This window comes from Apodemus sylvaticus, chromosome 22, assembly GCF_947179515.1.
Source record: "Apodemus sylvaticus chromosome 22, mApoSyl1.1, whole genome shotgun sequence".
NCBI classification, from domain to species: domain Eukaryota; kingdom Metazoa; phylum Chordata; class Mammalia; order Rodentia; family Muridae; genus Apodemus; species Apodemus sylvaticus.
The window spans coordinates 57,944,060-57,961,832 of record NC_067493.1 but is presented as its reverse complement, the minus strand read 5'-3'; the positions used below and the strand labels follow the sequence as shown (position 1 = coordinate 57,961,832).

Here is a 17,773-nt window from a genome sequence, read left to right as displayed (position 1 = left end):
TCTGTGTGTATCTGTATGTCTGTGTGCCTCTGTGTATGTATGTGTGTATGTGTCTGTGTGTATATGTGTGTATGTATGTGTCTGCTTGTCTGTGTGTGTGTATGTGTGTGTATGTGACTGTGTGTCTCTGTGTGTGTCTGTGTATGTCTGTGTGTGTAATAAGCCAATCCTTTTTAACATTATTTTCACATCTCCAACAAAGAATGAACTATTAGTTTACCAAGAACGTTTTCCTTATCTGACCATCACTACCTGCGGCTCTGCCCACTTTGCAGCTGGCTGTGACTGTGGCTGTGGCTGTGACCCAGTTCAGCACAGCGGATGATGAGGGGAGATGCTTTCTTCTGCTTCCAGGCTTGGCTGTGACCAACCCCCATAGTAGCAGCCTGCGCATTTGTCCTGACCATTGTGAGCATTGTGCTGGGTCAGTACTAACAGTGAGGTCACCTGTTGGAGTGAGGTGGTGCCACCTTACTCCATTCAGCCTTGTCCATCTCCACATCTTCTTGTGTCTCATGAGCAAGAGCTAAAATCTGCAAGCCAAGATTCTGGTGCTAGTAGCAGCAAGCACTATCCCCTATCCTGACCATAGTATCACATTGACTGCATGGGAGTCTCACAATATGGCTGTCCAGTTGGTTGTCTGACAGCCGAGTTGTGTCCCATAAGTGTCATGACAGCTTTCCATGACAATCCCTTCCAGCCTTGGCACTGTGTGTGTGGCAATGGTAGCCATCTGGGAAACACAGCTTTCTCCTAGGAGTCATTTTTGGTAATGTGGCTCGAGGGGCGGCACAGGGCAGGGCCCCGCAGCCAAGAATCCTGCTGAAAACTACTGGGTCGGAATCTAGAAAGAAAATCCCTCCCCCAGGACATTTTCAGGCTGTTCTGTGCAGTAGCTCTGCAGCTTCCCTGGCCCGTGATCACTGCACCCGAGGTTTACTGCACCAGTGTGGCTGAGCTCTGCTCAAAATTATTCCTTACACTTCAGTATTTGAAAGGTGAAGTGGAATCTTCCTTCCTTTCCTGAGTTTTTCCATATTTTGGGGTTTTCAAACTATTTTGAGTGAGTCCTATGTGCTTGTTCCTGGTCCTTTGTGCTCAGCAGCTTTTTTTCTCCAGGAAAATGTTTTGCCATCTAATTTCTTTGTAGTATTTTCCATGTTTTGACATAAGTAAATTAAAATTTCTATAGACTTATCTTTTGTTTTTTCCCTTTTGTGGTTTCTATTGTTTTCAGGCTTAGGTAACCCCTCTCAGTTCAGATATTAAGTAGAATACATTTACCTATAGTTTTATTTTTCATATCTAACTTTTGTTTGTTTTGTTTTTAGTCTGACATTGTTTTAAAGCTGTGTGACCTTTTAACCACATTTATATCTTCATTTAATGAGCAGTGCTTTATTTCTTTACAGATCTTGTACCCAATGCTTTTAAAGAACCCTTTGGCATTATTTGAAACAAACAAACCTGTTTTTAAGCATGGCTCTGACCCAGGGCTGATGAAATGGCTCAGTAGGTATAGACGCTTGCCCCTTAAGCCTGGTGGCCTGAGCTTGGTTCCCAGAATCCATGTAACAGGAAAGAACAGAGTCCCAAAAGTTTCCCTCTACTTCCACACATGTCATGGCAGGCACACATACACACACACACACACACACACACACACACACACACACACACTCACTCACTAAGTAAATACATGTGTTTTGTTGTGTTTTGATTTGTTTTGAGACAGGGTTTCTCTGTGTAACCCTGGCTGTCCTGGAACTCACTCTGTAGACCAGGCTGGCCTCGAACTCAGAAATCTGCCTGCCTCTGCCTCCCAGAGTGCTGGGATTACAGGCGTGCGCCACCACACCCGGCTACATGTTATCTTTTAAAGTATAAAACATGTTATTTTTGAAAATGTATAAACAAAAAGAAATCCATGCTTGAGAAGAGGAATGGAGCAAACATGAAGAGAGCAGGCCGGCAGCGTCCGCCTTGTAGGTAGGTGCGAGCCTGAGGAGGCAGCAGAGCCCCGCTGAGCAGCTCTGTGGAAGGGAAGGCCTTCCTTGCCACTTGTATTTCGATCCACATCTCTCATCCTGAACAAAAAAATCAATTCAAAATGGACCAGAGGTCTTAATTTAAAAGCTGAAACTGCAGAGGAAGGCAGAGGGGGTTCATTTCCATACACAGTCGCAGGCCATAGCCTCCTGGTCAAGATACAGCACAGGAAACAGTCCCAGGGATCAATGGGATTCCTTGGAGGTATGATGTTCACACAGCAAAGGAACCTATCATCATCAGAGTGGAGACAGCCAGAGAATGGGAGACAAGTCTTTGCCAGCTGAACCTCAGACAGGGACTTGATATCCAGAGTGTGTGTGTGTGTGTCTGCAATAACTAAACATAAAGAAAGCAAAACACAACACGACCTCCAATTGCCAGTCAATAGTCTAAGGAGTTGAATGCTTCACAAAAGTGAAAATGGCCAATAAATATTTTTTTTAAAAATGTTCAACATTCTTGTCATCAGGGAGAGCATTTCAAAACTACTTAGAGATTTCATCTCATCCCAGCCGGGATTCCGGTGAGGATACAGAAGAGATGAGTTCACACTCATTGTGGGAACAGGAAGGGTCCTCAATAAGCTAAAATTAGAACTAACATGTTAGCCATTTCTACCACCATGACTGTCCTGGTGTTTTTTAATGCTGAATGCCAGCCTACGCTCTGCTGACTGATCTCTAAACATGGCTGGTGTTCACATAGAGTGGGCTTGTTATGCAGAGAGTTTCATTAAGAATCCAGTGATGAATGCATCTCCCCAACTCTTATCCTCAAGCCCTTGTGGTACTTACATAGGTCCTTGACATCCCCCCAGCAGATGCAATCGATGCATTTCTCTCAAGTACCCAACTTGTGTTAAATGCCCCATTCCCTTGGCTCTTTCTCTGATGGTGCTTGTGGGTAGTTGGAGGACTACTGCTCATCTTGTGAACGGGGAGGCATGAGACAAAGCACACCAGGGGAATCGTAACCTGCCTGGTCACTTTGGGAGACTTTGGGACTGGGGAGATGGTACAGTCGTTAAGAGTCCATGCTGCTCTGCTCTGTGGGGGACTCAGCTTCAGTGCCCACACCCAAGCAGCCATGTTGGGTGACTCGCAGCTGCCTGTAACTTCACTTTTAGGAGATCCAGTGTCGACTTCTGGACCCAAGGGCCCTACACTGACACATAAACACACACACACACACACACTGAGAGAGGGAGGGATGGAAGGAGGGAGAGAGAGAGAGAGAGAGAGAGAGAGAGAGAGAGAGAATGAGAATTAACTAGAGTCCAGGTGGTAAATGTGCATCTTTTCCTTTGGGTTGTCAGTTCAATAAGTTTAGGTTTATCAGACCTAAGCCTGAAAACTAGGTTTAATAATAATCAAAGTGGGTTTTTTTTTTTAAATTAAAGAACTATTTAAAGGCTAGAAAGATGGCTCAGCACTTAAGAGCATATGAAATTCTTGCATAAGATCTAGGTTCAGTTCCCAGCACCTATACAACAGCTTATGACTATCCATTAGACACAAAACACACACACAGTATGCATGCATGCAGTCAAAACACTGACGCACATAAGAGAAATCAGTCTAAAGAATGTCCTTTCAGAGAAGTCTTTAATTACAGTCAGGACTCCATGTCCTTGCACATGGCCTGTGGTTCTCACACCTCCACACTTGCCATCAGTAATCCTGACAGACCAGTATTTTATGCAGTATGTGTCCCTTTCCAGCCTTTATTTTGTGTTCCTGCTTAGACATGGATTAATTTGACTTTCCCATGCTCACTTCCCAACTTCCTGCCCCCCCCTACAATCTGACCACAGCACCCTCGTACAATCTGACCACAGCACCCTCGTACAATCTGACCACAGCACCCTTGTACAATCTGACCACAGCACCCTCGTCGGCTCTGACCACACCGCTGCTGCCAGTTGAGGTGTCCTTACATGCTTATTACCCTCCTGCTACCCCTGATCTCCTCCTTCCCTTCTCCTCTTCCTGCTTTCCCCTCCCTCCCTCCCTCCCTCCCTCCCTTCCTCCCTCCCTCCCTCCCTCCCCCTCTTCTGAACTATAAGAGGTATAGTACACCCTGGGTGTGATCCAGAAGACAGCGTGCAGACTCATCCCAGAGGTATGCTTCTCTCTTGGGAGCTGTCGTGGAGCAGGACTGTGCCCACCACATGGAGCCTTCAGTTCCCTTCCTCCCCACCTCACCTTGCCAGGTCCTCGTCTGCCTGTGGTCCAGCCATTGCCTCTCCCTTTCCCACCACTGACCCAGAGAAGGTGCTCCACTCCCTTAAAGAGTGTTTCTGAAAGAGACACCTCCCCCAAGGCTTCTGTAAAACTGATTTCTCACAGTGCCTGTCTAATACTGTGGTACATTGAGTGGAACATGCTGGAAATGGCTGCCACTGTGGGAGTTGACCCAGTTCCTCCTTTGCGTGGGGCCCTAAGAACACATGCTTGTCAAGGTGCATCTGAGCACCCTTGAATTCACAGCCTGGTGTGCTGGCTGGAGGCCACCCGTGGACACCCTCCGCTGAGTTACAACTGCAGTTGTGATTGCAGTGACTGGGGCAGCTTTTCTTCTTCTTCTTCTTCTTCTTCTTCTTCTTCTTCTTCTTCTTCTTCTTCTTCTTCTTCTTCTTCTTCTTCCTCTTCCTCCTCCTCCTCCTCCTCCTCCTCCTCCTCCTCCTCCTCCTCCTCCACCTCCTCCTCCTCCTTCTCCTCCTCCACCTCCTCCTCCTCCACTTTGGGCCAGTTAATTAATGCTTTTTTCTTTTGAAAAATGGGTGTAAACGTTTCTATCTGTGTAAGACTGTTGGATCCCCCGAACTGGAATTACAGACAATCACGAGCCACCATGTGGGTGCTGGGAACTGAATCCAGGTCCTTTGGAAGAGCAGTCAGTGTTCTTAACCACTGAGCCATCTCTGGGGGTAAACATTTCTACCGTGTGGTAGTTCCTGTGGACTAGTATGCACTTTTCATGGTTTACTGTCTGAGTCAAGATGGGCCTCGGTCGCTAAGGAAGCTCACTCACTGTCTTTAGCTGTAGCAACTTCCCCCACCCCTTCTAGCTGCACACTGAAAAGGTGCCGTTGTTGGTGACAACTCTGGCTTGTGAAGCATTGTCACAGAACACTTGCTGAGAGGTGCACACCAGACCCAAAAACTGATGCTCTCACAGTCCTGTGCTCTGCTGCTTGGGCACCGGTACAGTTATTAAGGAAAGGAACAGTGTCTGTCGCTACAATAACACTGCGGTGCCGCAGGGGTACCAGCACTCTCTGTCTGACCATCCCATGCTCATGTGCACAGAACAAAGGCCAACGGGAGCTGGTTTCACAGATTTAGCAGGAGCCCCTTGGACTGAGCGAGGGCAGCAGGCAGAGGAGCAGGCAGGACCCAGCACAGCAGCTGACCCTAACCACGGGGAACACAGACTGAGTTCTGCTTGAGACTCTGAGTTGGGGGTGCTGCAGGATGGTCATGGCATTCTCGCCCTGGAGGATGCAGACCCAAACTCCATGGCTTTCGGTGCATGCTGGATGTTTGCTGAGCAGTCACTGTGTGTCAATCATCCTGCAAGACTCCGAGTGACAGAGATGACCAAGACCACCCCAGCACAAACGCTGTGCTCCACTGTGTCTTGTGGGAGGTCCCTCGGCTTCTTATTGTGTTAAGTTAAAAATACTAGTCGTTTTTAGATGTGCCAGGGCTACAGAGAGAGGCACACTTCCTCTGAAATGTAGCACTCAAAAACAAGCACGCCACCAAAAAAAAAAGTTTTAAAGTAACATGACAAGTAATTTGATTGAACTCTTAATTAAAAAAATTATCTGGTCAGGCAGTGGTGGCACATGCACACCTTTAATTCTAGAGCTTGGGAGAAAGAAGCAGGAGAATCTCTGATTTTAAAGCCAGCCTGGTCTACAAAGTGAGTTCCAGGACAGCCCAGGCTACATAGAGAAACTCTGTCTCAAAAAAAAAAAAAAAAAAAAACAACAAACAAAAGGAAAAGAGTTATCTAAAGATATAACCTGTTTAATGTCACTCTACATACATTATGATACGCTAAAATAAAACAAGTTTAGAGTCTAAATTAAAATTTTAATTAATCTTTATTGACATGACTATGTTCAACTTTCAACCTGTGTACAGTACCTTATTTCTTTGGAGATGTCCCAAAAAATGAATATTTATGCATTTGTATGCCAAGTAAATCTTGTGCCAGAGAGATAATGACAATTGTCACCCTGAGGAAATGACGGTTTTCAGGATGTTTCAGTGGGCATAGAAAAGAGGGCCGGACAGCGCTGATCTCGTACATTTACCCTTTAAGTGTTCAAAGCAGATTAAACAAGTATAAGTACATGACATTAAAATTAGTTAATTTACTCTGTATTGTTGGCGTTTATTATGTATCACAACAGTTCACAGAGACTGAACATGCTCTGTGAGCCTGGCTGAATCCCAAGCTCTTTCAATGTGAGGTTGTCATTGTCCCATGAAGTGGGTGTCATTTCCCAATCTTTACGTAAGGAAACAGAGAGAGAGTGAGCTTTGCAGGGCAATGTCTGTCCTGTCAAGATGAGACTGGGACCCAGGAAGCACACTGTTCTGTGCCCGCCCTGGGTGGCTCAGCTGACAGAAAGAATTAGCAGTTGTGTAAAAAGTTCAATTAAAGTTGTTAAAGTTTAACTTTTTCATTAAATAGCAGTGAGTATTTTAGAGAATGAAACAATGCGCTTTTAATATTAACATTTCAAACCTCACTTGTTAATACTGTCACATTATTTTTAAAACATTTAAATTTGCCAGGCAGTGGTGGCACACACCTTTGATCTCAGCAATCAGGAGGCAGACAGATCTCCAAGTTCAAGGCCTGCCTGATCTACAGAGCAAGTATACTACAATAACTAGACCCTCAATCATTCAGATCCCACGTTCTTTCAGCTAGTGTGGGTGACTCCTGAAACTAGTAGACTGGGTGATCTCCTGGCTCTAAACCCTCTTGCCTCTTGCTCTGGCGCGTGGGTTTGGAATCATCATTCCCCCTAGGGAAAGAGGGTGAGTCTGCTGTCTAAATGAGCACTCAGATGAAGCTGTGTGTTTCATAGGGTCTCAGCAACTGTTATAACCCGGCCCTTCTAGTGGGAGGGCATGCTAACGGTCCTTCACAGATGAAGCAGAAGTTCTCAGTTGTTTAATTCCAAAACACCTCTCTGGGTCCTTGAGGGTCCTTTTCCACCCAATTTACAGGTCTCCTGTTATCCCCCAGCATCTGCACACAAGCTGTCCCTTTTGGGGACACTCATGTACACGTGTATTTTCCATCTGTCTTCCTCCACATTCCTCCTTCTAGCTCACCCCACCAAAGCCAGGTTTTATGACTTAGTGTAAATACTGCCTTCGGAGGGCGATCCGTTACCTTCCAACCCCTACAAAACAGCGTTTTATAGCCACTGAAGTGCAGGGCGTCTGGCAGCGATGGCATGGAACTGAAAACATCACGCTCCAGCAAACTTTGTCATGGGAAGCTCCTTCGAGAACGGCTATCTGGTGTCTGACCCATCTCACTCTAGTCCCTAGCAGCCGCTGCAGCTCCAGGTGTCAGCCTTGATGGTCACCACAAGTTGTGCAGTCCTCCTAGCATAGCCTGGCCAACAGAGGCAGCTACAGGGAGAAAGAGGGAGAGGAAATCCTAGGAATGCAAGGTGACACCAGGAGTCAGATACTCTCTACTGTTTTAGAAGTCGTGGACTCTCAGCCTCAGCACAAATGATACGTTGCATCAAGTTTACACTGGGCATCAAGTTTTCTAAAGATGAAATCATTATAAATTCTGGCAGTTTTCTGGTGTAATTAAAATGTCTAACAGGAAACCCCTGGGAAACCAGATGCAGTTTTACTGTTTCTAGAGCCGACAGTGGCAGTGTTTCTTGCCAGCTTTCGTATCTTATGACCTATAAATTGCTCTTAATAGCTAATCTGTCATCCAGGCTTCTCACATCAGAAAGCTTGTTTCCTTATTAATCTGTTCATTTGCATCTGCAAAGGACATTTACAAATCCTTCGTTTGAAAACATTGCTGTAGAATGCCGGCCATTATAAATAATTCATCACCTGTGATAGAAGCTCTTACGCCTAGGTAATAGATCTTTGTGACATTATATTATTCTTTCAACCCTAATATAATTTGGATAAAAATAATTTTTATGAAAGTCCTCTGACTGCCGGGTTACCATGGAGAGGCTGTAACTATTACTAATGATTCCGTAAGCTCAGAGTATAGACTCAAACCAACTATTGTGGTAGAAAGGCAGTCAGATCTGCATACTGTTTATACAATAATTGTGTAATAGTCCTCCAAGCCAAGGCCTAGGGTTCGGGACCGTCTGTGAATAAGCCTGACACCATTCATGGGCCACGGGCATTGTGAAAATGATGGCTGGTCTCACATGCCTCCGCCCACGTGGCCCAGCTTAGCTCCCTCTCCACAGCTGTCTGCTCATAGTTCTCCAGGACCCCATCTAGGAAGCATTCTCACTCAGATCCTTAGACTTTTAACTGCCTTTGTTTGTGTTTCATTAATTTGTCTACTTTTCCCCAAGAAGCATTCGTAGAAGCCGGAGCAGGGTGTGAAAGGGAGCCACCATGCTCCATGCAGGCCTTCGGGTCAGCTCGCTGGCTGAAGCCAGGGCAGTGGCTATGTCTTTCTATATTCTATCTGGATACCACTAAAAGGGAAGCTTGTGGTCTGACCATCAGATTCCCACTGGCACAGAAGAGGGAACTGTGGTATTGCTAGCTTGGTGCTTTCCTTAAAATAAGACCGCAGCAGCTGCCTGGAAGAGGCGCTGAATTCTGGACAGGTTTTGTCATGCAGTCGTCACTGGGCGGATTCATGGGCACTGACAGAGGAGGTGACAGTGACTTTGTCCCAGTGTCTCTGAGAAGTGAGTGGTGCCCCAGGAGCCTTTGACCATCTACCCTCTATAAGAATCATTTTATCACCTTGGGTATTGGTTCAGGGTGGTTGCTCAATTCTTAATGTATTCATAAATAAGATGTGCATCATTTAAGACAGCCCTGAAGAACGGGATTCAGTCTGCAGGCTTGTGCCCTGGCAGCTGTTGATTCTCCCCAAGTAGACCCATGACTTGGAGAAGCCCGTTTGACCTTTGCCTCTAGAGTCATACGAGGTTGTAAAGATTAGCTAAGGCGATTTAGGTGTCCTGTTCTTCTCAAATGTGGTTTCCCTATAGAAAGGACTAAAGTTCTATTGCCAAAGCTTATGTAGCTGGCACACATAGTCTTCATAGCTGACTCTCCCAAGGATGTCTCCTGGAGAGTAACATTACTATGTTTATGCCCGGAGTATTAGCGAGGATCGGTGGGTCATGACGTAATAAGCAATCCCGGTGTCTCAGTGGCTTAAAGCAGAACTTCCTCTTTTGTGCCCACTCTATGTCCATCACAGATGAGCCAGGGGTCTTGTACACACTGACAAGCTTCCTACTGGCGGATCAGTTCAGATGGAACCATTTGTAGCAACAGAAGAAAGGATGTGGTGATGTGCCCTGTTCTTACAAATGCCCGCCATTTCCCAGGAGACAGTTGAGTGCATTAGCCAGGGCGGGTACACAGCCACCTCCTGTCGACTTCACACAGGCAGGGGAGAGATGCCCCAAGGACTCCCCTTGGTCAGTACCCAGACTGTACCTGACCGCGAGCGGGTGCTGTGTTAGTTAGCATTGTTCTCCATATCCTGTGGCTCTCCCTCCTGCCACGTGTGCTGGGCTGTCTGTGTAGAGCTTGAGCTGTAGATGCCAGGACTGGAATTGCCACGTGTGTCCCTGCGCCGCAGTATTGTTGGTACTTTTAGGACGTCACACCCCTGTACACATAGATTTGTCTTGTCACGTCAGGTTTGACATGATGTCAGAGGAAGGTGTGTGTGAAAAGCCTCCGACTGTCCCTAGGTACAGACTCACCCAACCTCCCTCTGTTCCCGCAGTCTTTGTTTCCTGGAACTACACACCCACCCCCAGGGGGGAAAGCTTATCTATCTACCTATCTCCTATCTACCTATCTACTATCTATCTATCTAAGGTCCTATTTTAGAGGAGAAAACTGAAGAAATAGTTTGCACATAGTCACCTCCCACTTTCCCTTCTTTGATGTCTTCAGTAGGGTATGTATCTCATAAATGACAAGCCAGTGTTGATATGTCCTTAGCTGAAGTTGACATTTACAGCAGGGCTCACTCTGTGTTGGAAACGTAAATGTCTGCTCTTGTATCATGCAGAACAGCCTCCGTGCCCTAAACCCCGTGCTCTGCCTGATGGGCCAGCACCCAACTCTCCCCTGGAATGTCTTCACTCTGAAGCTCGCCTGGTCCTGAATGAAGGCAGGGGAAAGGAACCGTCTCAGGCTGGCCTCTTTTATGGATGCGTACATCTCTGGTTTCATCTGTGTCTTTTTGTGGCTTCACACACAAACAGTTTAGCCTCATATGGTCTCATAAATGCCACAGTTTAACCATTAACTGTTTGAAAGTCTTTGGCTGTGTTATTTTGGTTTGGAGGTAAGGCCTTGTATACTTGAGCTATTAATTCTCGTGTGCTGGCCACCTGAGTGCTGGAACCACGGGGCTGTGATTTGGGAGGTTTTAGAGCCTGAGGAAATGGAGCCTGACTGGGAAAAGCGGGTCACTGGGTGTGGGCCTGACTCCACTTCCTGCTTGCTCTCTGCTTTTCAACTCCAGATGCACTGTGCCCTCAGCATGGAGTTTTCCTCAAACACACATCTCCTCGAACCTTAAGGCAAAACTAATCCTTCCTTTCTTCAGCTGTGCGGGTCAGGTGTTCTTCAGTCACAGCCACAGAACAAGTGATGTACTTAAAACAAGGGCAGTTGTTGAGGCAGATATTTGCAGAGTGGTAATCTGGGCACGGTGCTGCCTCTGCTGTCTTGGTAGCAGTGGTGACAGGGTTTTGTGGTACGTCTCCTGGCCCTCTTACCACATCTCTGAAATTACTGATGCTAAGTATGTTGGAGTTTAAAAGAAACTAAAACCTATGAGTTTAAACATGAGCCGAGCCCTGACCTGTGCTCTCCAAGCCTTACAAAGTATTAATATATCTGTCTCACAAGAGGGGGGCTGGGGGCTCATCAGTGTCCTGTGGTATACATTATAACCTCACAGTCTGCCATGCAAACTCTATATGTCTGATTCCAGAGTCTGTCCATGTTCCTGTGCTCCTGTCATGGGCTCTGGTACTTAACTGAGGACCTGGGGTTTATGAGCCCCGAGTTGGCAGGGAATACCTCATACATGTGGATTTAGGTAGTAAAAGGGAGAATCAATATTTCTGCGACTAACTGCAAATACAATCCCCATTTCCCCAAGTACATGCAATTAATCAATTGGCAAGCACACCGGATATTCCTTCGGTAACCGTGCAAAATATAACCACTATGAAAAATGCACACAGCAAGGGAAACATGTGCGAGATGGGAGGAAACGCATACATTGTCAGGGCCGTGTTTAATGTTCATGTCACCAGTGTGGATCTAGTTAGATAGTTTAAACCTTATTTTATTTCTCAAACTCAAAACCCTAGAAATGGGTTGATGTGTAAATGCATTTCCAGCTCTAACTTGGGCCTCATGAAGCTTGTCAGGGTGACAGGGTGGCTGGCCCCGGTGCCTGAGCCTGTAGCTAGGAGCTGTGCTTTGGCAAAAACACAACTCATTTCTATCATGTAGAAAGAGAAGGCCATTGTCTTTCTCTGCCAAATAGTTTGTTAGTGATGCTTTCTGTATGCATTTTAGTATTCAAGTACAGATGTTCCCAGATGTGCTCTCGGTGGGGAGCAGCTGCTGCTTTTCTGGCACAGAAACTGCAGAGAGATCAATATACAAAGGCAGCACAGCCTCAGTACAAACACAGTGCCTGTGTGCAGTGGGCCTGCATTCCCAGGTGGCAGGGGGCCTTTGTACCCCCCCTTAATAACCTGAAACTGTCTCAGATTTACCCTTATTCTTCAGGAGTAGAAACAAAGACAAGTGATTAATTTGAAACACACTTGGCTGATAAATACCATCACATGTTATTTGCCCGGGGACTGTAAAACACTAGATTTTATTTCCTGTGAAACTGATAGGAATATAGATGTTCGGTCACGATTACTGATGTTCTCAGCGGCTGCTTCTAGTGGCTGCCTGGTAACAACCCAGCCCCGAGTGGCCTGGGCTCATCAGTGCCCACACACCTTGGCTGTGAGTTCACAGAGCATCATTTACTCTGGTACAATCAGGCCTTGCCCTGTTGGATCCCAGCCCAGCCCTTCCAAGTGTGTATGGTGTTGTTATTAGCACCATTTTATAAATCCAGAAGATGAGATGAAGTTAAATGACTCTGAATGACTCTGGGGCTTAACCTTGTTCATTTGTTTTTTAATCCAATGCTGAGCCATGACACAAGCTCTGAACATCACGTAGTGCTACCTAGATTTGAGCTAGTTGGACACTGCCATGAACAGTCCCGCCTGGCGGCTCTGCACAGTAAGGGGAGGCTGGTAGAGAAGGGCTGAAACTCCATTCTCCTCCCACCACACCCTGGTCATTCCTCTCCTCATGCCCAGAGAGCTTCGGTGAGGCAGCTCCCGCATCTTCCTGGCATTTAGAGAAATGAAGAACCAGAAGCTCAGATCTCTGGGCCATCATTTGGAGTTGCCATAAACCAGAAGTTTCCAAGCACAGTGGCACCTGGGGTGTTGTGCCTGCCTGAGTCTTATAAATCTGTCTGTGCAGTGTTCAAGGGCTCATTGCCTCCAACCAGATCTATTCTGTGAAGCTAGCTAGTGAATTATTTATGGTTACACATTTGACAGGGGCTCAGGGCTACATTTGAAAACACTCAGCTCCTGGCTTGTTGATGTGGAAGGTAGAAATGTCTGTCTGGAAACCGGGGCTCAGAGCTATTCAGTTCTTACGAGTCCCAGAGGTAGGGTGCCAGATAGCTGAGCTCAGTTTGTCTGGTCCTATGCCACCTGGCTTCCCAGAGAGGGGCCTGCGGCGCATCCTCCCACAAGAACAGCAAGTCATAGCAGATGAGAGTCTGAACAGTGACCTCAAGCGCGAGGTTTAGATAGAAAGGAAGCCCGCACAGAGGAAGGGATAGAAAAGGGAGACAAAAGAGACTGAGGCAGGGCCCTACGGCAAATGAAGAAAAGATTGCATGGGTGAATTTGTGCTGGTGCGGTTGGAGCAGCAGTAAGCCGTGGTACAGCAGCTGGCACAGCACCTCCTCTGTCCCCAGAGGCCTGCACTGTCTCAGTGGCATGTTGCCTTGTGACCTCACTGCTGCCTCGGCCAGGGTCCAGCTGGTACATAACAAAACATACCTGGAATTGTATCTGCTCTCGCTCCTTTGTTGGAACATGTGTGTTGATAAAGGCAACTTAAAATAGTTCACTTTGCAAACACACCCCTCAACAGCACTGTAAAAATGGTCTTAGCCCTTGTTAGCAGGACTGCTGCCTCAGAATGCAGAGCAAACAGGGAAACCATCACTCATGCCTAGAAATATTAATTAAAGACAGAGCACACCTGATAAAGGAAGGTCTCTCCTCTGCAGGGGCGGCACCATGGCACCGCTGCCCTTTAGCCGGAGGCCCCTGTGACCAGAGGTGGAAGCAGCGTGAAGAGAGGGGGCCACATGTCAAATAGCTGCAGGCAGGCACGTAATGCAGTGGTGGAGGGAAGCATGCATGCTTCTAAGCTTGAGAATAAAGGGAAGGGAAGACCTAGCATTATTTCCCCTTTTAATATCCCCACAAATATCTTAGAGACCAGCGGTGGAGTCTGACTGCATACTCCCGGTAGGAGGTGGGAAGCCTATAGCCTCTTCTTTGATGCTCTGGTTTTCTGTCTGCTCTGTGCCTGTGTGGTATACTGTACTGGCACAGAGTCCTTTTCAAGTAAGACCTCTGATTTCAGTCTCTTTTTTTCCCTGTGATGGGGATTGAATTCGGGGCCTTGCACCTGCTAGGCGAGTGCTCCACTGTTCACCGCCGTCCCATTAAGACCTTGAAGATTTGATATATATGAGTGGGGTACAGTGTGTAGGGTCCTGGCAGGTCGTCCTCCCCTGTCCTGAGAGGCCATTGCTCAGAGACTCCAGAAGGTAAAGGAAAGCAGGAGTTCCACATGAGCAAGGAGCATGGGCCAGCCAAGCAGGGCCTGCTGTTTCCTGAGGTGCTGACTGGATTCCTCCCCTGATTCTGATCCAGGTCTAGGCCACAAGTCACCTGGGGGAGCAGGATAGGAGAACGGAAGGACCTGGCTCCCAGGATTATAAGTCATGATGGAAAGTACCCCCATCAGTGCCTGCCACTGGCTTTGGCACACAGCCTCATGTGGGCTCGCTCTCCAGTGCCCTGTGTGCTGGGCACAGGGCCACAGAGGTCCTCCAGCACCCCATGCTGATCAGTCCTCATCAATCACAGGGGCTAGTGGGTATTCACAGGGCTATAGTGACAGTGACTGTTAGGAATTCCAGTTGAAAGCTCCGTGAACCACCACCTGTTTCCGTGGGATCGCCTTTAGTGTGCCACTGCTTAGGAAGCCACTGTCTTTTACTAGCAGCTCGCTGTGGGGTGTGCTTTCTATCAGTTCTGTGAGGCTCCGTGGACTCCTGAGAGAGAGACCACTGAGAGCTGGGTTGACGATTCCAGACACACTCTGAGGTTTTTATCAACTGAAACAAGCCAAGGCCGTTTTCTGGTGTGTTCTCACTTCCCCGCCTTGCCTCTCCTCTGCAGGCAGCGTCGTCAGCACTGAGCAGTCTGGGTCACGTGTACACAGCCATCGGAGACTACCCCAATGCGCTGGCCAGTCACAAGCAGTGCGTCCTCCTCGCCAAGCAGTCCAAAGATGACCTTTCCGAAGCCCGAGAACTCGGGAACATGGGAGCCGTGTACATCGCCATGGGCGACTTTGAGAATGCCGTGCAGTGCCATGAGCAGCACCTGCGGATAGCCAAGGACCTGGGGAGCAAGCGCGAGGAGGCCCGTGCCTACAGTAACCTGGGCAGTGCCTACCACTACCGGAGGAACTTCGACAAGGCCATGTCCTACCACAACTGTGTGCTGGAGCTGGCGCAGGAGCTGATGGAGAAGCCCATTGAGATGCGAGCCTACGCTGGCTTGGGCCATGCCGCCAGGTGCATGCAGGACCTGGAGAGGGCCAAACAGTACCACGAGCAGCAGCTGGGTATCGCGGAGGACCTCAAGGACCGGGCAGCAGAGGGCCGCGCATCCTCTAATCTGGGTAAGGACCTGCCAGTGTGACCCGGGGCCAGCAGCCTAGGCTGCAAATGGCTGGAGTAGCCACGGTATTTTTCGGGAGCTTGTGTGGTTTTGCTCAAAAGAATTCATTGTGTGTCTTTCCCTTAGCCATTCCCCTGAGCCTGCCTGCTGCAAAGCACATCACCTCTTCTGTGCCCTGAGAATGAAAGTCCTGCAGTAAAGGGAAACATACACACACACACACACACACTCACACACACTCATATACACACACACACTCACACACACTCATACACACATACACACTCACACTCACAAATACACTCACATTCACAAACACATACACACTCACATACTCTCTCTCGCTCACACACACACACACACACACACACATACACACACACACAGCCCATCCATAGAGCAGAGCACCTCTGTAACAGAGAGAGGAGCGTGGGGATGACAGGAAGCTGTGAGAGATTTAAGGGCCTGAGGAAAATACAACAGGGATGACTTTAGTTGGTGAATTAATCCACAGTGTGTCTTTCCCCTCATAATTACATGTATTCAAAAATAATGTTGATAGTCTTTGTATGAATGCAGTGGTTTTATGAAAAACCTACAATGAAGATGTGCCTACGGTTGGTTTGGCGTACAGGGGCTGTTAGGACATTTGAATGTGAGAGCTGGTGTGAGGCCAGTGCATAACTGGAGACTGGGCCCTTTTGTGAAGTCTGCGATGTGAGAGACACTTGTGTTTGGAAGGGTAGGTTGAGTTCATTAGGTAGGAGGAGGGTCGGAAGGTGGCCATGGTGGTACCCACACGAGCTTCAGATGTCACAGGAGAAGCCCCACCGACACCGAGTTAGCACGTCCCTGCCCTCCCCTCCCCCTCGGCTGCTTCCACCAGCATTCTTTGTAAAGCCCATACCGTGGCTGTGTGCTGTAGAGGCCTGCAGCTTCTCAGGTGGCTCTGAAGAGGGCCTTGGGACCAGAGGAGAGTCTAGACTTGCAGGAGGACACAATGTTGTCATCTGCTGGGTCCACACCTGAGAACTGTACCCTTGAGTCACACATGTCCAGTCCTGTATTTTCATTGGGGCTGTATTCCTAGTTATCTTTGACTGCATGTGGCCTGTGGGCCCCAGGTTTGTCATGTCTGGGAAAGTCTGACAAGAACCTAAGTAACAAGCTCCTGGCTGTCTGTGCTCATTCTGTCAGTGATCAGTATCTACGGACTCCTTACTGTGTCATTAGCCCTATGTAATTTGTTTAAAGGATGTCGGCACTCCCAAAAGCTTTGTGCGTTTGAAGAGCTAATAATATAGTTGGAAACCAATGTGCAGATAGAGCATCAGGGTGCGTCTGGTTGCCCTGGTGGCTCTGCCTCTTTTCCTACCTTACAGTAGTTTATAGATTACATCATGCATTCCTACCTGTTTATAGACTAAAAGGCCATGTAGTGATGTGTTGCCATGGAATTCCTAGGAGGGAGATTCCGAGGGTAGGACACCCTGGAAAGCCTATCACAAAGTTTGCACCCAGGCAGGCCATCCCCAGAGTTGAGATTTTGCCCCAAATGGATCAGCCTCTTTGGTAAAGAGCATGTGAAAGAAAGGATGCTGTGGCAGGCTGGTGTGTCTGAGCGGCTGGTGTCGGTACTCATGCCTGGCCAGAGGATGGGGCAGAATGGCGTGCTTGAGTGCAGAAGCCTGAAAGTTATGACATGAGGGAGTGAGGAGAGGTGCGCAGTGGGCAAGAGGCCCCCATCGCTAGTGGAGATGGCTGCGGTCTTGACTAGGCAGATTTTCCTTTTTACATTGTATTAGCTTTGGTAAATTGTGTTTTCCAGATTACCTGAGTTGTTCAATCCAGGATCTAAAGTCCTTAGTAACTTCTTTATCATTCCTGTAACACTGGAAGGCTATGTGGGGATGTGTCCCCTTTACTACTCAGTATGGGTACCGGCTGCTCCCCTTCCTGATGCACAGATGGTTTTCTAGAGCATTCTGGTTGGAATTTCACCAATGTTTAAAAGGCGTACTCTGCTCTTGCTGGCCCTTTGGCTGTGCATGTCTGCTATTCCATTTGTTTCTGCTGCGTCTTGTATAACATTTCTCTCCCCTCACCTGAGTCCTCACTTTCTACCCAAGTCCAGGACTTAGACCTCTGGCACCAGGATGATGCTTCTGACAGGCTGCCACGGGTAATGAGCGTTCACACGGGCAGTAGGGATCCAAACTCCAGCCCTCACGCTTGTGCCCTAAACATTTTGCCCACTGGTTGTCTCCTCGGCCCTGACTTGGTAAATTTATATATAGACACAAAATTTTCCAAACCTATGAACAGAGAAAAAAAATGAAAAACAGGAAGAGAACTATGGTCTGGATCTCCTGCATACAAAGCACA

At 47.7% G+C, this 17,773-nt stretch overlaps 1 protein-coding gene across 2 annotated transcripts in view; it reads left to right on the top strand.

Annotated features, from left to right (window-relative positions):
- Ttc28 (tetratricopeptide repeat domain 28) overlaps positions 1–17,773 on the top strand; it is a 431,438-nt gene that overhangs the window by 308,417 nt on the left and 105,248 nt on the right. For both annotated transcript variants that reach the window (XM_052169038.1, XM_052169039.1), the window contains one exon: positions 14,882–15,389. In XM_052169038.1, coding sequence (XP_052024998.1) covers positions 14,882–15,389 — 508 coding nt within the window. The remainder of the gene's footprint in view (positions 1–14,881; positions 15,390–17,773) is intronic.